Below are 20,916 nucleotides of genomic sequence, written 5' to 3'. Positions count from 1 at the left end.
AGCTAATCTCTAAATTCTCACCACCACCACCTGCTAATAAACCACCGCTAGCTGGCAACAAGAGAAAGCAGCAATAACTAGTCCCCCTTTAGGAGTCACTTTAGTGTGGGCAGCTCCTCCCCCCTGGCTCCCTAGAGCCATATGCAGACAAGATCAGTCTAAATCCCCTAGAGCTCCTCTCTGGTGGGACCACAGAGAAGGAGACATCTTCACCCCGCCCTCCAACCCTAGGTGGGCCTGGTCACATGAATGCCAGGGCACCTCTTGGAGATCAAAGCTGGGGTCTGCCCAGGGCAAGGAATTAGGCCAAGATGGTGAACTTGCCCAGGGAGGGACAAATGCCATCTATCTCAGGTCCCTGGGTGAAGGCACCAGGACAGAGGACAGAAGTGCCTATTTTCTGTGCGCTGCCTGCCTCTGGCCCAGGACTAGGATGATAATCTCCTCTGCTTGGTGTGGTCCCCAGGTCACAAGGGTCCCACAGCTGGAGGCCATCAAGCTGCCTCCACACCTACACTCCCCCAGACAGAACCCAAGCCTCAGAACCTCTTTGGTCCTTCATGAGGTCACCTATGGGGGCCCAGACTTGAAAATATGCCTCACACAGGTCCTAACAGATGTGGTTTGATTTGCTCTTTGTGACAACCCTGTGACGTGGGCAGGGACTTAACTATTCCTGTCCAGATAGAGAAACTGAGGCAGGCAGAGGCTGAGTGTCATGTCCAAGGTCACACAGGGAGTGAGTGGTAGACCTAGGACTAAGCCCCAGGGCTATTTCCCCAGTGCCAGACATAGCAGCCCTCAGCCAAAGCTTAGTGCTTGACTGAGAGAAAAGGACGGTGGTATGACACAGGGACTGCTGCTGAGGTTCAGGCTCTGAATTCCCCTTACCCTCGTGTCTTCCTTCGCCTTCTCCACACCCCACCTATTACTAGGTTCTGTCTCCTTTACCTCCTAAACTCCTGGGCCAGCTGGGTCACCATCCTATCTCTGGGGGGCTGCCATCATATCTCCCCTTGAGAGCCTTCTCACAGTTTCCCCACTTTCCTCTTGCCCGCCTCCAGTCTAGCCTCCGGAGCAATAAATCTGATCAAATATGAACTCACGCACTCATGTTCCTAACAGCATTATTCACAAGAGCCAAAAGGTGGAAGAAACCCAAGTGACCACTTGGGTGATGGACGAGTGGATAAGCAAAAGGCGGTGTATCTGTACAGTGGAATATTACTCAGCCTTAAAAAGAAAGGAAATTCTGACACATGCTACAGCACAGGTGAACCTTGAGGGTACTAGATTAAGTTAAATGAGCCAGTCACAAAAGGACAAAATAGTGTATGATTCCACTTATATAAGGTACCTAGAGTAGTCAGGTTCATAGAGACAGAAAGTAGAACGGTAGTTTTTAGGGCTTGAAGGGAGAGAGGAGAACAGGGAGTTATTGTCTGACGGACACAGAGATTCAGTCTGGGAAGATGAAAAGTTTTGGAGATGGGTAGTTTGGATGGATGGTGGTGATCGTTGCACAAAAATGTGAATGTTTTTAATGGCACTGAACTGTGTATTTAAAAGTGGTTAAAATGGTAAATTTTATGTTATATATAAGTTACACCCCCCCCAACACACACACACCCTAAGCCTCAGTGCCTATGGGATGAAGATCAATGCTTGCACTGCCTGGTACGGTCCCCATCTGCCACTCCAGCCTCCAAAATTCAGCTCTCTTCTGCTCTCTGCATTCCAGGCCCTGGTTTTCTTACAGATTTCCTAACATGCTTCTCCTGCCTCAGGGCCTTTGCGCATGCTGTTCCTTCTGCCCGCAACATTCTCCTCTCCCTTCTCCTCGTTAGTTCCTACCTATCCTTCGGTTCCCAGCTCAGATGTGACTTTTTCACAGAACATTTCCTTGATCTCATCTGGGGCCTCAGGACCAAAGTTATTTTGTGGGACAGTGTAAGCCACATCAGGGTTCACCTTTCTGCAGGACTCCTGACCTGACCAGAGAGGCATCTTCTCAGAGGGCCAGCTGTTTCCCCAATACCCACTGCCCTCAATCCCTGCAGCTCATAGGGTGCATCATCTCTGCTTTTACCTGTTCTAGACTTACTGGTTCTGTAGCGCAAAACCCTAACAAAGGGGAATGGAGGAAGTTAGTCCTTATTCTTTGGAGAAAGAACGGTCCATCTATTGGTAGCAATTTGTGCTTTAAAGAAAGAACATTACGTGCTTTCTGGAGAATGAGAAAACAAACTTGCCAGATGCCCAGACAGGATGTTTCTGGGGGCACTGGTCAGCCAGGCCCTGGGGTTAATAAGGGGTTCTCTATACAGGAGGAGCTGCTTCAGAAGCTTCAGGAGAGGGAGGCTCTCTGCTGTCTGTACCTATCATTTCTCTCCACTTGCTCCCTGGTTCCCCAGCCACACTCTCATAGCATCACCCAGGTAGGGGATGCCCTGGATGATGCTGACGGAGCCCAGCTCCCACCTTACCTGGGAAGGCAGACCTGCGACTAGCTTGGGAAATACCTTCTGCCCGCTCATGACACTGTGCTGTCTCTGGCTTAGCACAGAGTGTTCCAGACTCCAGACGTCAATTAGATGTTGTGACTCCTAAAAATCATAGCCTGACTTAATGATACACAGTCTGACCGCAGCCTACCAGCCAGATGGACAGCCCTGACCTTAGACATGCAGATGGAGCCAAACATAGAGGCAAACCTCCAGATTTATACCTTTGGCCCAAGCAGTCTGAAGACCCTTAGTTAGACACACAGTCTCAGAAGAGGTTAAGAGCCTGCCTGGGTGCCAGACTCCTGGGATCTAAACCTGGTTTTGCCCTCGACTAGTTGGCAAGAGGAGTGTAAATCACTTAACCTCTGGGTCTCAATTTCCCGTTGTGTGAAGGGACATAATAGTGGTATTGACCTCATAGTGTTGTTGTAAGGATTAAACGAGTTAATATATATAAAATGTTTAGGAGCATGCCTGATGCATAGCAAGTGTTAAATGAAAGTTTGAGCTGTTATTTGTAGCCTCTCTGAGTTCAGCGTCCACATCTGTGGAATGGGGATAGCAATGATTCCAATACGGAGACTGTGGAGATCAAGTGAGATAATGCATGTGAGGAGCTTGGCACCGAGCCCGGCACACAGTACATGCTCAACAAGCACAAACATTCATCGCTGTTGTTTCTGCCTGGGACCCCAGCCGCACAGCGTCAGAAGATCTAACTAGGCACTCCTTCTTGAATCTTTCTAAATGTTCACAGACGGCAGGCCCTAGTCTTGGGGTCTTTCTCTTCTCTCTCCAGGTGACCTCAGCCAGGCTCAAGCTTTAGATGCCACCTATAAGCCCCTGACCTCTGAACGTCTATCTCCAGTCCTGACCTCCCCCGAACGCCTGACTTATTTCTCCAACTGTGCACTTGACACTTGAGTTGGTTGTCTGAAACTCAACATGTCCCAACCTGCCCCCACACCCACCAACTCCCCAAACCCCAACCCATGCTCCTTTGCCATGTCCGTTATTAATACCATCATCTGCCTAGGTGCTCAGACCCAAAGCCTGGGAGTCTCCCCTGTTCCCCTCCTGGCCCCTGACTTTATCTCCTACCATCCCTCCCCTTTCTTGGCTTTGCCCACACTGGCCTATTTGCCAATTTTTTTCCTACCGGAAGGCCTTTGCACTTGCTGTTCCAAAGCATGGAAAATTCTTCCCTGAAATATACACATGCTCTCTCTTACCAGAGGTGTTTCCTGACCACCCTCTAGAGACAGCTACGTTGCCATCACTCTCAAACCCTTGCCCGGCTTTATTTTCTTCGTAGCATCTTTCCTACCTATTTGTTTATTCAGTGTCTTTGCTTGCCAGTCTCCTCCCACCAGGAGGCAGGGATTTTTTTTCCATTCCACTTCTGAACCTCTAGCTACCTAGAAAAGTGCCTGGCACCTAGGAAGTGCTCAGCAAACATTACCTGGAGGAACGAATGAAGGTGACTACCCCTCTTCCACCCCCTCCGCTCCCCTACCTATCAGCAGCTTGGGAAAGTTGGAGGTCTCGATGTTGTGGTAGTAGACCACGGAGGTGACAGCGGCCATGAATGCCATCCCAGCTGGCATGTACAGGTGGAGATGGCGGGATTCCGTCACCCTGAGATGGGGGAGAGGGGGAGAGAGAGAGAGAAAGAGAGATTGGAGGTAGATGTGCCAAATGCCCCAGTAGACCAGCCCAGGCCCTGCGCTTAGGGCTCAGCACACAGTAGGGCCTCTGGATCATATGCACAGCTCTACTCTGTATATTGGCAGCTCTGCCCAGCCCAAACATACCCCACACATGCCCACCGGTTAGGGCTCCAGGAGTCCACATGAGAATGCTATGAGGGCTCAGTGTGCAGACTCTGGAACTCATGGCCTTCTCTCCCTGGGTTCATGCCTACAAAAGCCAGCATGGGGAAGCCGGCCTTGGCAGTCACAGCTGCAGAGCCTCACCTGGAACCCCCTCTCTGGTAGTGAACACAGCTGGGTTCCTGTCCCTGGGGCCCCTTGGGTAGTACAGGGGCCTGTCCACCACAACTCTCTCAGTGACATCCCCATTTCCCACGAACAGCGTAGGTCAGCACTGGCCCCCGGCCCCGGGTGCTGTAATGACAACACCGGTAGTCAATATTTACAGAGCATTTACCCTGTGCCAGGCACTCCTCTGAGCACGTGATGTATATAAGCTCACTTAATCTTCATGAAATCCCATGAGGTCGGTACTCTTAGTCTCCTCATTTACAGTTTCCTACAGAAAGCAACACTCACATTGCTGAGCCTGGGACCAAAGGTGCAGGTGATAATGGCCTCAAGCCACTTTTTCAGCACCGCCCAGCCTGCTCTTCCTGCTGAAGCCATTTTGGGACACCCTGCAGTGATACCCTTGCTTGCACTGTTCCTTCTATCCAGCACACCAAGCATCCCTGCCCTTGAGCATCCCTCAAGAAGCTGACAGTAGGGAGGGGGCAACCATGCTCAGAACTAACTGTCTAACTATGCAGTCTAGGGAAGTGATATTGCAGATGGACTGAATGCTGAGAGCACAAGGAGCAGGTAGGCAACTAAGGAAAACTTCACAGAGGAGGTGGCACCAGGCTGGACCTTGAAGGATGAACAAGAGTTCAACAGAGGAGGGAAGACATGAGAAGAGCCATGCAGGGGCCCTAAGTAGTCCGGTAGGACTAGCGTATAGGTGTAGAGGCACTGCGGGCTGTTATCGAATAACATGTTCCCCTTCTGCTTAGCTAAAAGAACCACAAGTATGTTCTAGCAGCAATGTGCCCAGCCTAGGGAATGATAGTGATTGGTTCAAGCAGCCATGCAATTCCATACCCCTTTGCCAGTGATTGGTCTAAGGGTGGCCATATAATTCAATTCCGGCCAATGAGATGCAAAGGAAAGCCTGCAGAGAATGATATCCTGCATATAGAAGAGGCATGTGGGAGCATGTCTCCTCTGCCCTTGCCTTCCTCCCTAAGTGATACCTGGAGCTAGGCAGCCATATTATAACCATGGGGAAAGACATGGCCGACACATGGAAAGATGGGAAGAGGCTGGGTCCCTGATGACATCACTAAGTCACCAAACCAACTAGAGAGGCGACCTCTAAATTTCTTGTTAAATGAGACCATAAATGTTGATATTCTTTAAGCCTTAATTGGTGGATATTCTCAGCAAAAGACATACAGGAGGTACAAGGCAATCAGTCACTAGTGGGGTCACTGGGAGCAACCAACACCCTTTGCAGGGGGCTTCAAAACTCCTGCCTTTGTACTCCTTGAAGTAAGTTTTTGAAAAACACTATACTCCCTCACACATTTTTAAGTGACATCTTAAATGTTATAAGTTTGAATAAATTCATTTTTTGCAATAGGAGGTAGAAATGATAAACATTTGATATAATTAAATAAGATGAAGAATAACCAGAGTTGAAATAAATATTTCATGACATGACTTAACAAAATAGACTTTGGCTGCTTTACTGAATAAGATACACTAACTTAGGTTAGAAATTAGGTAAAAGCTTTAGGTATGGGCTTTTTCCAGTGTACGGTGATCTAGGAAAACATTCTAGTTATATTGCTAAAAAAAGTGTTTCCTCTCTTAACTTGTACTGCTTTGGTTGTTCTAAATTCAAAGCATCACACAGAAATCATACCCAAAGGAAAAGAGAGGAAACCCTACAAATTTTAAGATGCCTTAATTAAGCAGTAAATGAGGCTTACCCTAAACTAGACTAGAGTTTGAAGACCACTGCTTTAACTAGTCCCCCTGCCTCCTGCCCCTACACTTGCAGGTAGGTCTGCAAACCCAGGCCAGGGTGGCCTGGGGGAGCCAAATGGCAGGATCTGTGGTTTCTCTTCCTGTCTGCTCCCTTCCTATGTCTTTTCTTCATGCTTGCCTGCCCAGGGGAGTGTCCCCACAGATGGAGACCCACAAAGACCAGGTGACAAGTGTCCAGTTCCAGAGCCAACCTGCCTGCTGGGGAGGGAATGGTAGTTTGCACTGAGCTGGGGGAGAAACGGGATACAGATGCAGCGCCCACAGGAGGGGCTGCTGACAGCAGGCAGGAGGGAGTCCCTGACCTGATTCACTCCCGTCTCCCACGTTCTGAGAATGTATTCTCTGCCCCAGGGCTCTGCCATTCTGTACCCCGTTCGTGCTCTAATTTCATCCTCCACGGCTCTGTGAAGCGGGCAAGGCAGGGATGGTGCTGATCATTTCACAGGTAGAGAAAGTAAGGCCCAGAAAGGTTGGGGCGCCTGGGTGGCTCAGATGGTTAAGCGTCTAGCGTCTGCCTTCGGCTCAGGTCATGGTCCCAGGGTCCTGGGATCGAGCCCCCTCATCAGGCTCCCTGCTCCACGGGGAGCCTGCTTCTCCCTCTCCCTCTGCCTGCCTGCTTTCCTGCCTGTCTGCCTACTTGTGATCTCTCTGTCAAATGAATGGATAGAACCTTAAAAAAAAAAAAAAAAAAAGAAAGAAAGGCTGAGTGGCTGGTCCAAAGTCCTAGAGCTGGTAGGTGGCAGAAGCCCAGCAGATGCCCCAGGTCTACCTTCTCCACAGGTGGGGTGTTTCCCTCTCTGCCACCCCGCTAATTATAACCCAGTGAGAATTTTTGGCCTGAGGACTCATAGGCATCCTTGCCCTTTTGAGCGTTTGTGCTGCTTTGGAAGGGGTGTCTAGATGGGGGCGTGGGGGTGGACTTCTCTCCTGCTAGTTATGTGGCAACAGGCAGTCTTCTTGCTGGTCTGGAGGACTTGGATAAGCAGGACGAGCCCCAAGGCAAGCAGTTGTCACAGAGATTACTGCTGGAGCCAGCATGCAGGGACACTGGGGGTGGGAGGGGGAGGTACTGTGTGTGGGCTGGGGGACCCCATCGCCCTGCTGTCTAGCCGGCCAGAGTGGAATCAGGCATAGTCTGATTCCAGCTCAGAGTGGCTGGACCTCTGATATTTTAGCCAAATGCCCTCCACCCTGTACCACCCCCTCGCCCAGGCAGTCACTGAGCCTTCCTCCGTGAGATGGCGGCTTCATCTCCTCCTCCTCCGCACCCCTGCTGCTGACACACCATTTCCGGCTGCAGTTATCTCTCACCTAGACTACTGCAGTCACCTCCTAAGTGCTGTTTCTACCTCCAGCCTCTCTCTGCCTCCAGCCTGCCCTGGAAACGCCTCGTGCTGCGCTGACCATGTGTCTCTTCTGTTCCAAACTGCTGACAAAATCCAACCCAGACACAGCCTGGCATTCGAAGCCTTTCTGGAGATGCCCCCAACCCCATCTCCAAGTCCCAGCCACCATCACTCCTCTGCACGTGTTTCACGCTCCAGCGCCCGTGCACTGCTCCCACCCCAACCTTTCCTCCCCCTGCCTTTATTCCTCCTCCCTCCTGCCTCCCTGGCCCTCTTTCTCTGGAGTCCTCTGCTGTCAGAACCCTTGTCACCCCTCCAGACTCAGCTCAGAAGCCCCCTCAACCCGGAAGCTTGGCCAGCCCTGCCCTCCTGTCCCCCTCCCAGAGTTCTTGCTTGTAGCATTATTTCACTTATGCTCTTACGGAGCCAATAAATGTCTTTGGAGCTTCGTTGTGTGCCTTGTGCTGTGACGACAAAGATGAATTAAACCCAACTCTGAGGCCCCTCTCACTCAGCGGGAGACAGTTTTGCGAACAGACATAAACTTTACATACAGTATGATCTGTGCAGTGGCAGGGGTGTGAGGAAATGTGCTGTGAGGCCCAGAGGAAAGGTGGGTGAGGGGAGGCCTTGGGAATGAGTCTAGAGACAGTGGGGGGTGCTGACTGGGAGCACCCCACATGCCAGGCTGAGCACCTGGGACCCTGAAAACAACTGGGAACCAAGGAAAGGTCTTCAGCAAGAGTGATTTTTATTCTTTCCAAGAAGGCAACTCCAAGAGTTGGGGCATTCTAAGAAGCTCTAGGATTGTTCACTGGGTCTTGGTATGAGATCCATATTCCTTCTACCCTGCTACGCAGAGGCCAGGGCCTGGGTCTCACCTGTGTCCAGCACTTGGCACAGAAAACCTGACACACAGAAGATGTTGGGTCAACAACTGCTGGATTTATGAGCAAATGTTACTGCCTCATTGGAATGCAGGTGAACTGGGGTCTCCCCTGGCCTTCCAGGAAGCACCTTGGGATAGATCCACTCTCCTGAGACACTCACCCATCAGACAGGATGCCCTCGGCGATTTCACACACCAGGACGAAGAGCAGCATGAAGGTCAGGATCCAGCGCAGGTTGTGCCCGGGGAAGTGGAGCCACGTGCTATGGTGGATGTGTACCTTGGAGCTTTGACTGCCCCATCCTGCAAGGAGAGGCAGGAAGAGGTGGGAAGCCTGGCTCACCAGGAAGGGGTGCATGAGCCCCAGGAGGGTGCGTAGGTATGGGGTCCGCAGTGGGGAGTGTATCCATTTGTACACCTGTGCATGAGAATGCCCAGGTCTGGTATGTGTGACCTAAATGTCCCAGCATGAAGCCTGGATCCATGCAGGCCCACCTATGCAAGTACTCATTTTCTATGCTGACCTCTTGTCTGACAAATTATCATGTAAATAAACCATTTGTTTGAGACCAGAAGTGTAAATGCTGGTACAATTTTTGATACACATATAAGCATAAGTTACATATGCGTCCTCCCAATTTCTAATTGTTTGTCTTTGTCAATAACTACTAGCATCAATGCCTGCGCAGCATCCTTCCCTTTTTTAATTTTATGACAATCTCTCCTTTCTTCCCAAAAGCTGTATATGAATTTTAAAATTTGCTTTTTTTTTCTTAATTAGAGTGAATTAACAAGTTTTGCAGAGGTAGGGGACGCGGTATGAGTTGACAGAGCTCTAGCCAGCTTGGAAAATTCAAGGTCTGAAAGAGAGATGAGGGGGACCCCAGTGAAGAGGCATGTAGGATGGTCCTGACAGTGGTGCCCAACTTTGCAGAGGGCTTTCAGGCAGGGACGCTGACCCAGGTGGGGTAGCAGAGGAAGGGGACCCAAGTCCCTAGCTCCCGCCTCTCCTCGCCCAGGGCGCGTGGGACCCCCCCACCCCCCCACCCCCCCACCCCCGGGGACGTCAGAAGCTACTGACCACTGTCTGGCTCGGCCCCGGGAAGCGCAGGGGTTCACAGGGCCTCCATCCCGGCTTCTGAGGCCAGGCTGCGCTCCTCTCTGGGCCCAGGTTCAGCTGACAGGGAGGGTGCCTTGGGGGAAGGGTGTCCTGGCTCCCTACACAGCACTACTGGGGGTACAGCCCGAGACCCTCCCGACCTTTCCAGCGCCTACAGAAACCTCTGCTTTTCCGGTTCTCCATTTCAGCTCTGGCTCTGCGGTAGAAAACTTGGGGTTCCCTGGGTCCGGAGCGTCCGCTGTGTTTGGTGCGGGTTCGGGGGCACCTCGGGGGGGTGAGGGGATGAGCGGGTGTGCGAGTGCGGGGACCGCGGGGTAGAACACAGAGCAGGGGACCCCCGGAGGGAGGCGAGCGGCGGTCGCGGGCCCGGAGGGGGACCGAGAGCAGTGCGGCGCGCTGCGCCGCCTCCTCCTCCTCCCTCCCCGCCCGTGCCCTCCCCTCCTCCGCCGCTCCCGGCGCGCTCACCGATGAAGAGGATGGGGAAAGTGATGAAGAGCAGGAAGACGTGCGGCACCACGTTGAGCGCGTCCACGAAGCAACCGTTGTTGAGGACGCCCTGGTCCACCCGGTAGGCGGCCGAGTGGTTCTCGCTACCGCAGAAGGCCAAGGGCATGGCGGCGCGGGCGCGGGCGCGGGCGCGGGCTCCGGCTGCGGCTGCGGCTGCGGCTGCGGCTGCGGCTGCAGCTGGCTCCACGCACCTCCCGCGCCTCTGTCCCTCGCCGCTCGGCGCCCGGCCGGGCAGTCAGGCCCCCGCCCCACGCCCGCGGCCCCGCCCCACCCCGCCAGCGCTCCCGCCGCCCCCCCCACCCCGCCCTCGCTCCATTACCTGCCCGGCCCGGGGCGGGGGCGGACGGCGGGGGGGCGGCCAGGAGCCGGAGGGGCCGGGCCGCGTGGGGCCCCCGCTTTCCAGCTGTGGCGGCCCGCGAGCCCAGATGTACTTGGGGGCGCTTTGAGTGCCCCGCTGCGCGCGTGTGCTGGAGGAGAGAGGGAAGGCAGGCTGGGTGGGTGGGCACGCTCGAGTCTGGGTGGGAGGGGGTGGGCAGAAGAGAGGAGGGTCCGAGTGAGTCCCCAGTGGGCGCGTTCGGATCTGGAGTGCGAGCTCACTGCCTCAGGGCCGAGATGTGGGCTCACCTGGACTTGGCGAGGATGGATGTATTTGGATCAGAGGGTCCTAGTGGGGGCAGAGTGGAGCAAGCCCTCACCCCACACGGATAAGAAAAGCAGTGAAGATCATTACCTTGGGGAACGCTTGGCATATTTTTCAAAAGTGGTCCCACGCGCGGGGCGCTCATGGGTGCTTTACGGTGTATCCAGCGCTGTCACAAAGGGGAACTCTCAACACTCCTGCTAAGTACAGGTTATAATTTCTCCCATATTTCTGATGAGGCAATGAGGCTCAGGGAGTTACCTGACTGACCCAAGTTCTCACCACCAACAAGTGTGGAAGCATAACTGAACCCAGCGCCTCAGATCCCCTCTTTCACCCCCCCACCCATCTCCCTCAGGCATGCATCTAATACATAGAACATTCTAGCGACTGTCAGGTGAATGGGTAGAATGGGGCCCTGCCCAAGGCTGAAAAAGAGGCACTTAGGGAATTAAACCCAGGGAAAGCAATGGGAGGCAGCCAGGAGGGGTGGAAAAAGAGAATGTCACCCTGGGCCGTATTCTTAACCTGATACCAGTAGGCATGAGGAGTGAAAGGACCTGGTGGAATTAGAAAGACAGTGTAATGAATTCCTACACCTTTGGAGAGATTCTCACAGGTCCCTGGCCAAAAAAAAAAAAAAAAAAAGTGTACATCCTATGAACAAAGAAGGGGGAAATGGGATTTTAGGTTGGATTTTAGAAGAATTCCCTGAGTTAGGGATATGGAGAATAAATACACACGTTCTCAGGGGTAGGGGGACACCAAGGGAAGCTCTTTTCAGCCCTTTTCCCCAGGATTTGAGGCTCCTAGCCTTTAGAGGATGCTGTCAGGCAAGGTCTCAGCTCTGCCTCAGGCTCTGGGAGAGGGGAGAGCAGAACTGGGCACCCTGGCAAAGGGCAGGTGGGATTGGGTGAACAGCCTGGGGAGAGCAGAGCTCAGGGTCCTAAGGTCTCTGATAGTCTCTGACTCTGGAATGTCCCTGAAGCCACAAGATGTTTCCTGCAGTATCCGCCAAAATAGTGAAAACTTGGTGGCAGCAAATTGTCCAGCACCAGCAGCAGGAGTTAATCAATCTGGGTGATTGATACAGCCTCTGAAAAGCTGATTGCTGAATCCATGTAGACAAGTGGGGAAAAGTTAAGAGATAATGTCAGGTGAAAAACCAGGAAACAAAATTGTGTTTCCTGTGATTATAGCCACATTAAATATGTATGTTTGAATGCAAGTCTGCCAGGGAAGCTCAGAAATGGAAATGGCTATTATGTCAGAGCCGAGTGCGGTATATATTGGCTACCATTGCCCTTTATTACTACCGTTATTACCATTCTCTTTCTGTAAGAACAAGACGACCACAGTTCAGAGACATGAGATGATGTGCCCATGGTCACCTAATAAGGTTTTTTTTTTTTTTTAAGATTTTTGGTGGTTGTTGTTCCAAGTTTTTTCTTCAAACTTTCTGTGAGGATGCCATTGTATTTTTGTAGCTGCAATTTCAGTTTTTCACACTTTCAGGAATGCTATTTTTCCTTTTAGCGGTGATTATGTATGTATTTTAAAAGAACAAGTCCCCAGTCCTGGCTCTACCACTACTAGTTTGTGTGATGTGGGACAAGTTATTTATTCTGTGCATCGATTTCCTCCTTTCTAAATGAGGAAGATAATAATACACACCCCAGGGGAGTAAAATGAAATCACAGGTATAAATATGCTTTGTAAACCAGGAAGGTAGTCCAGGCCACTTCATCCTCTGGGGGCCCACTAAGGGGCACCCTTAGTCCCTGAAGGTTATCTAGTGGTCTCTCCTTTCCTTGACATTCAGCTTGGCACAACCCACAAACTTTGCTCTTCCAGGCCATTTGACATAAACAAAAGACCAGGTCCAACCCAAGCTGGACCCATGTGTAAAGGACTTAAGGATTCATCAGCTGGGACCAAGAGTGTTAGGTCTGGAGACTGGAGGGGGCACCACGTTTGCTATCTCTAGCACAAACCCGGTGTGTGACGTGACCATATTCCAACCTTCCTATACCTAGCTTTATAGAAGGATACCCATCACACTGCCCACCATGCAAGTGCTAGAGTTATTTTGGGAAGTGTGGAGTCAGGTGCACAAGGAGACATGGAAGAGCTTCTGCTGTAGCATGTATTATAATCTCGGAAACAGTTCAAATGTTCATCAGTAGAGGGCTGGTTAAAACAAACCAAACAAAAAACACGGTAATATCCATACTGTTGAATACCGAGATAGTACAGAGAATAAAGTAGGGTTATATATCCCCGACATGGAAAGATGTCCAAGGCATAGATGCGAGCAGCCTGTGTAGCACGAAACCATTTATTTCTACAGCAGGAGACACAGAGCTAGACATGTCTCTGTGGGGAGGCGCTGGGTCTCATGCTTTCCCACTTCCAACAAGCCAGCATGCTTCTGATGCAGGGGATCAGAAGAAGGGCAGGCACCAAAGAGCTAGCTCTGGGCAAGGGAGCAAAGGTATTCCCCTTTGAGAATTCTCAGCCTTCCTCCCGGCAAAATGGAAAACCTGGGATGGTTTTCAGAGACCTGGATTCTTGCACCCACGTGTCTACTGGGTGGGTGTGGCCACATGCAGGGCTCCTCCCTTCCTTTGTGCAGGGAAAGGGTTGGGGGTTGGAGCAAACCTTCAGAAAAACTCCCTTCCCGCGATGTTGTTCAGGCTTCAGTCTCCCCCCCTTTTTTTTAAGATTTATTTATTTATTTATTTGAGAGAGAGAGAAAGAGAGAGATCACGTGCGTGCGTGAGCAGGGGGAGAGGCAGAATGCGAGGGAGACAAGCAGATTCTAGGCTGGGAGTGGCTCCTGAGGTGGGGCTTGATCCCAGGGCGCTGAAATTGTGACCTGAGTGGAAATCAAAAATCAGGAGCTTCATCGACTGAGCCACCCAGGTGCTCCAGTGCCCTGTCTTTATTTGGCTAACCAGGTGTGTCAGTGACCGTGGCAGAGGGGGGCATCAGGATGATAATGGTGACATAACAGAGTGGGGTGATATTTCAAGAAATTGACCCTTTCAATAACCCCAATCAACAGTGAGCTGGTTCAAAACAAACAAAAACAAAAATTATGGTATCATCCACCCTATGCAACAAGTATGGAGAATAAAGTAGGGTGTATCTATCCGTACAGACCAGAGAAGATGTCTTCTCCGCCAGTCCCTCCCCTCCCCCGCTTCAGGCAGGTGACTGTGAAACTGGGCCCAAGTGGAAAGCAGACAGTTGGTGTGCCAAAGCCCGAGTCCAGGGGGAGCTGAGAAGACCATAAAGTCACTAAAAGAGAGAACTGAATTATAGACCAACTGTTATGGCTGGAACCTGGGAGGGAAAAGTCATGTCCCTTCTCATCTCCATCCTGCCCTATTGTCAAGAGGAGGGAAGGGGAGGGAGTTCTCGAGAACAAACCTGAGCCCCGTTTTCCTGCTTGCCTGCTGTGCATGTGTGTGTATTGGGCAGGGCAGGGCGTAGGGAAGCTACCCAGCAAGGGGAAGGCTGTGTGTAGGTTGTGCCAGAAAATCCGTAACAGGACTATTTTGAAGAAAGGTTCCCTTACCCCAGGGCAGGGCCACCAGACGGACAGAGACAGGTGGCCTCAGCCATACTTGCATGGGTGTTTGCTGCAGAAACAGGATGGAGCCTCCCCAAGTCTTTTGGCACCACATAACTGCGGGGGGGGGGCGGTGTGTGGAAGAAACTTCAAGAAAGCCCCATGTTAATGTTTTCTGGCTGCCTGGTGGAGTGGGGGCTTGAAATAGAAATTCAATCAAGTTCTTGTTCTTACCCACTGAAGGTTTGGTCCAGGATCACGCTCACTATAGCAACTTAACCCAGAAGGGTGACTCCATGCATGGCCTGGTTGCTCTATATCCTTGAGGCCACTTGTGGTCAAACTCATTCTCTCATTGCATCCCCCAAAAGGCCCAGCTCCCCATTGCATGGATTAGAAGTGGAGACTTTATTAGACTTTCCATGGGGAGGTGGAAAGACATGATTGCATACCTCACAGAAGAAACTTTGTAAAATTCCATCATTTCTTTACCCCCAAAGGTCTTGTCCCTTGTGTATGTCTTCTGTCTTCTCTTCCTTTCTTTCACACAGCCTTTCTGAAAAAACATGCTCCTCGTTTTCTCCAGAGCAATTCAGCATTTGCCTTCAGCTTGCATATCCACTCGGGGTTTCTCCAGCATGCCTCATTTCCCTTCCTAAGCTGCTGACCATCCTCAAACCTGCTGTCTTTCTGGACAGATGGAGTTGGGGTGGGGGAGATAGGGGAAGAGAGTAAAATTGTCTCCCTTTTGTTTCACCAACACTTGGTGAGTGTGCTTGGTATGTGCCACACACTTTACCTATTTTATTTCACCTAGTAGTTACTATTAGCAGAGAAAATGGGGCTCAGAGGATCTTTTCCCAAGATCACACAGCCGGGAATTGGTAGAGAAAGGATCCAAATCCAGTTATGCTCAGCTTCAAAGAGTGTGCTGTTAACCACTTCCCAAAGGGATGCTGGGGCTACTGAGGATTCTTCTGTCCCTGAGACTTTATCTCCTGAGGAGGAAGTACAGACCCCAAAGAACCAACCTTTGGGGAACCTTCCCTGTCCATCTGCACATTTTGCTTTTTCTCTGTGTTAAGAGACCAAAGGAACTGCCCAGCCATAGCATTAGTCACTGGCATCGAATGAGAGGACTTGAGTGCCAGGGGCCTGGGTGCTGGGGCCTCTTTGTGTGGGAGAAGCAAGCACACAAATGACCCTGTGGTGATTTGCTTTGGAGACAACTTCCATTAGTGACAAATGGGAATGACTGCATGTGAGCCACACAGGGATCCCATAAGGTGCGCTGGCCTGCCCTTGTCCCCACCTGAGGCCGCACTGAGGCAGAACCTCCATCTGGGCTCAGCCAAAAAGGATGCCTCTTTCTGGCACAGCCTAGCCCCTGACAGGTGCCTCTGGCAGGCACAGCAGGCCTCAGCTGCCTGGGCCTGGAGGCCCTGACTGAGCCGGGACTGAGGCCAGGTGAGGTGGGCCCTGTGGGACAAACTGTCGCAGCTTCCTCCCCTCCCCCCAGAGGCATCTCAGCTCCTGTCCCCTGAGCAGAGACTCCTGGATCCAGACTCTGTGCTGGGGAAGTTCAGGTCCCAGCTCTACCCCTGACCAGGCTTGAGTTGAGGCAGGTCATCCTCCCTGACCCTCAACTGTAAAAGAGGAAGACTAATTCTTCCCTCATGGATCACGTGTGTGAGAAAGCCTGGCACACACTAGACCTCATGCCAAGCTCTTCCATTTCCAAATCGGCTGAGGTCTTCTTGCCCCAAATCCCAAGACACTGATTTCTTCCCCTCTTCCCTCCCATCCTGGTTTTATTGAGGTATAATTGACATATAACATCATATGCATTTAAGATACAACACAATGGTTATATATATATGTGTATATATATATATAAATGATTACTATATAAGTTCAGTTAACATCCATAACCTCACATACTTATAATTTTTTTTCCTTGTGATGAGAATTTTTAAGACCTACTCTCTTAGCACCTTTCAAATATATAACACAGTATTGTTAACCGTAGTCATTATGCTACACATTACATCCCCCAGACTGATTTTTCTTATAACTGGAAGTTTGTACCTTTTAACCACCTTCACCCCCTTCTCCCACACCTCACCCCCACCGCCCACCTCTGGTGACTCCCAATATGTTCTCTGTTTCTATGAGTTCAGCTGTTTTTATTTTTATTTATTTATTTTAAAGATTATTTATTTATTTATTTGACAGAGAGAGACACAGCGAGAGAGGGAACACCAGCAGGGGGAGTGGGAGAGGGAGAAGCAGGCTTCCCGCCGAGCAGGGAGCCCGATGCGGGGCTCGATCCCAGGACCCCGGGATCATGACCTGAGCCGAAGGCAGACGCTCAACAACTGAGCCACCCAGGCGCCCTGAGTTCAGCTGTTTTTAGATACCACATGTAAGTGAGATCATACAGTACTTGTCCTTCCCTGACTTATTTACTTTAGTATGATGTCCTCAGGTTTCATCCAGGTTGTCACAAAGGACAGGATTTCCTTCTTTTCGTGGCCAAATGATATTCCATTGTGCATATATACCACATTTTCTTTATTCACACATCGATGGACACTTAGATTGTTTCCATGTCTTGGTTATTGTAAATAATTGCGCAACACTTACTGATTTTTAATAATTGATTGAGTTCCTACCTAAAACTTAAGTGGGCCAGAACAAAGTGCCAAGCCCTTTTTTGCATTATCTGGCTTGATTGTCCTCTCCCTTTAAGGCAGGTGGTGTATTTATCATTACACAGGTGAGAATAAGGCAAAGAGGAAAACCCACTTGCCCAGGGACCCCCAGCACATTAGGTAGCAGAACCTGGTTCCTACTTGGAGCATCCTGCTGAGAAATGGGTGAGTACGGGGTAGGGGTGGGGTAAACAAGGAAGGCAAAAAATGGTGTTGGAAGTGGTCTAGTTGGAAGGGGGTGTGAGGCGGCGCATGGGAACCTGTCTGACAGTAGTGTCTGCGGAGTCTGTCCACGGTCCTTATTTAGATGTGGCTCCTTGAGCCTATGACTGAATTTAATGTATATGGCTGACTTCCTTGTGCACAGGTGAAACTCAGCACATCAGTGGAAGTAAGTGTGGGGCATGCTGGGGACTGTGATTCTGTCAGGGAGGAGGGAAGAAGACCCTTCTCTCTGGTGCTTGGGCAGTGAAAGACCTCTCCATTCAGGCAAGCAGAGACCTTGAAAGGAGGCAGGGTAGGAGGGGCAGAGAGTTGGGGACAAGAAAGAGATATTTACCTGCTTGAAGGAAACATTGCTGAAGTACTCCCCTCATGCCCCACATAGTCAAAAATCTATTTTTAGCGAAAATGAGTACATTAAAAATTCAAATTGGTAAATATGTTTCCTTTTAAACTTTTTGGATAGCCAAGTGTGCCCTTGAGAAGATAATCATTTAATGATGTGGCTGATCTGGGGCTTGGGCAAAGGATAGAGCCTGGAGAGATTTTGTTTAAAAAAAAGTGAGCCCAGTGGATTGGAGAGAAGCATCATCTTTTCCACTGGAGCCGGAGAAGTCAAATCAAATTCTTCTGCTGGTCAGCCCCCTGGTGGGAGAGGGTTGGGGAGGAGAATGTTGAGGTGTTGCTTGCTCCCTTAATTGGGAGAAATAACCTAGCTCAGAAATGGATGCTTAGACCTCTAACTGAGGCAATTAGCCAATCAACTAACAGACGTTTATTAAATATCCACTGGGTGACAGCTGGGTTCCCTTGTAACCCTGAAAAGTATTATTGTGTCCTTGGGAAACTGAGGCCCAGAGAGGCTAAGGGACCTGCCTTAGCTCACACAGCCAGTGAGATGCATAGCCTAGATTGAAATTTGGGTTCAGTTGGGTCTGGAACCCCTGTGTTTCCCATACCAGAGGTTCTCAAAATCTGGTCCCTGAACCAGTAGCATCACCTGGGAATTTGTTAGAAATCTACTAAATCTGAAATTCTGGAAGTAGAGTTTAGAAATCTATTTTAGCAAGTCTTCTATGTGATTCTGATGCATGCAACATTTGAGAACCATTGCTCTCTACCACATCGTCTCCTGATAAAGAATAATAACAAATTGTCCCTGTCTTCATGGGCCTACAATCTGGTTGGGAAACAAGATAAATACATTTTTTTTTTTTTTAAAGGTGACTGACCTTGGAGAGGTAGACTGCCGGAAGCTTTGTGAGAAAAGGTGGTCTTGAGGGATGGCCCAGCCTGTACAGGTGAAGAAGTGGGGAGACTGTCTGGCTGGGGAGGGATATCAGTGTGTAAAGGTAGGAAGCCTGGAATAAGACTTTCCAGATGCAATGAGTGAAGCAATGAGTCTTGCTGGGATAGGTACATTGAGAAGAGTCATGGAAAATAATGGGGACTAGATTGCTAGTGCTCTGGAATTTTCAGCTAAGGAACTCCCCACATAGATTCTGCCCCTACAGATGGCCACTCTTCATTTGACAACCCACAGTTAGGATGCACCTGTTGTGTGTGCCCAGCACTGGGCAATGGAAGCTAAAAACAGGCTCCCTCACCCACTGACTACCTGCTTCTCAGCTTTCAGCACTAGGATCAAATGTTACTTCCTTGCTAAAGACTTCCCTGAGCCTCCTCCAAGCTGGGCCACTTCAAGGTCCCTCCCTTGGGTCTTTTGTACAGTCCCTGTCACTGCCTTTGCCACCCAGTGCTGTGAGGGTTCATTTGCGGTCTGTCTGCCCCACCGGACTGGAGATGGCTTGAGAGCTGAGGCAGAGTCTTATGTAGCTTTGGTTCTGGCACAGAGCAGGGGCTCAGTCTCAAAAAAATATCTGACGAATGAATGAGTGGACGAATGAGCGAACAAATCAATCGGTGGTAATGTTTACCCGTGGACATAACAGCTGTGTGCTTGCTCAGCTAAGTGAAAAATTGATATCTATAAATTGGATTCAACTTTCTCATTGACTTACATTACATCATTGAGGTACATTTTCTTTGTTTTTGACAGATTCTTCATTAATTTGTTGGCGTGTCTTTATTGAGCACATACTGTGTGCTAGGTACCCTACTAATTGCTGGAGATACAGTAGTGAATACAGGGCTGACACCAAAGGAGCTCACTGTTCAGTATCTTGGGAGTTCCTAACAGCTTGCTGTTAAGTTTTGTTTTCATCATCACCCTTTTATGGGAGTGGATTTAACCTTTTTTGGGTCAGAGATACTTTGGAAAATCTGATAAAAGCTTTGGATCACTTATTCAAAAGGAGATTCAAATACTGGGGTTTATAACCTCTCCCTAAATCCATCTGTGGGCCCTGAGTTAGCAACTGCAGGCCTGACGTGGCTGCTGGGTGGGTGTCTGTTGGACTGTGCTGAGGGTTTGGGGCCATGTCAGGCAGCATTTTGCTCCATGGTATCTGTCAAGTGAATGATGGGGCCTGAAGAGTAGAGTCTGAGCTGACTCGCTGGTCTCAGGATCGTCCTTGACAGAAGAAGAGTCTGTGCAGGCAGAGAGGTGAAACTTGGCTTCCTCTGAGGTGACTGCCTTCATTGCTTGCCCAGTGTGGACTTGGGGAAACACAGTTCCTTCAGGGTCTCAGTGCTCTTATGAAATGCCCCACCGTCCCGATCCTTGCAAATGTATAAGAGAATAAGAGATAAAGATAGGGAACTTTTGTTTCCACTTTCCCAGGAAGTGCTTTGCCCTTCATATACCCTGAGAATTAGATCTGTAGCCATTTGTCCAGATAACTGCTCTTATCCAAAAGGATAATAAGGTGTATCCAGCAATTCTACTTGTGGGCGTATGTCCAAAATGGTTGAAAACATAGTCTCAAAGAGGTATTTGTACACCAGTGTTCATAGCAGCATTATTCACAAGAGCCAAATGTGGAAGCAACTCAAGTGTCCGTTGACAGATAAACGGATAAGCAAAATGCGGTATATCTGCACAATGGAACATTATACAGCCTTAAGAAGGAAGGACATTCTGACACAGCTACAGCATGGGTAAATCTTGAGAAAATTATGCTAAGTGAAATAAAAGGCAAATACTGTAGGATTCCACTTATATGAGGCATCTAGAGTAGTCAAACTCACAGAGACAGAAAGTAAAATTGTGGTTGCCAAGAGGTGAGGGGAGGAGAGAATGGGTCTTTATTTAATGGGCACAGAGATTCAGGCCTGCCAGATAAAACGAGTTCTGGAAGTGGATAGTGGTAATGGTTGCACCATAATGTGTATGTGCTGAATCATTGAATGGTGCACGTAAAATTACTAAGATGGTAAATTGTATGTTAAGTGTATTTTACCACAGTTTTTAAAAAGGATAATAAAACTTCTTTTATCTACCCGAAAGGGCCAAAGGGTTATAGCCAGGACTGGGTTCCTAGGTTAAACCCCTAAGATGCCAGAAGACTAGAGCTCTATCTCCCTAGGTGTGTATATTCCAAAAGTCTAGGGTGAGAATCTATGATCCTTTCCAACGCTTCTCAAAGAAATAAAGTTTTTCCCCCCTCCCTCTTCTGGAGGGAAAGG

At 49.9% G+C, this 20,916-nt stretch overlaps 1 protein-coding gene across 1 annotated transcript in view; it reads right to left on the bottom strand.

Annotated features, from left to right (window-relative positions):
- Positions 1–10,281, bottom strand: part of ABCC8 (ATP binding cassette subfamily C member 8) — a 72,890-nt gene extending 62,609 nt beyond the window's left edge. The window contains exons 1-3 of the mRNA XM_028116825.2: positions 10,134–10,281; positions 8,710–8,851; positions 4,024–4,145 (exon numbers count right to left, since the gene is read on the bottom strand). Of these exons, the coding sequence (XP_027972626.2) occupies positions 4,024–4,145; positions 8,710–8,851; positions 10,134–10,281 (412 nt within the window). The remainder of the gene's footprint in view (positions 1–4,023; positions 4,146–8,709; positions 8,852–10,133) is intronic.
- Positions 10,282–20,916: the final 10,635 nt, after the last annotated feature.

The sequence above is a fragment of the Eumetopias jubatus genome, unplaced genomic scaffold (assembly GCF_037043125.1).
Source record: "Eumetopias jubatus isolate StellerSeaLion01/CBP00866 unplaced genomic scaffold, mEumJub1_p1.0 scaffold_13, whole genome shotgun sequence".
Lineage (NCBI taxonomy): Eukaryota > Metazoa > Chordata > Mammalia > Carnivora > Otariidae > Eumetopias > Eumetopias jubatus.
The sequence above is the reverse complement of the archived record's forward strand: the minus strand, read 5'-3'. Positions and strand labels throughout refer to the sequence as shown.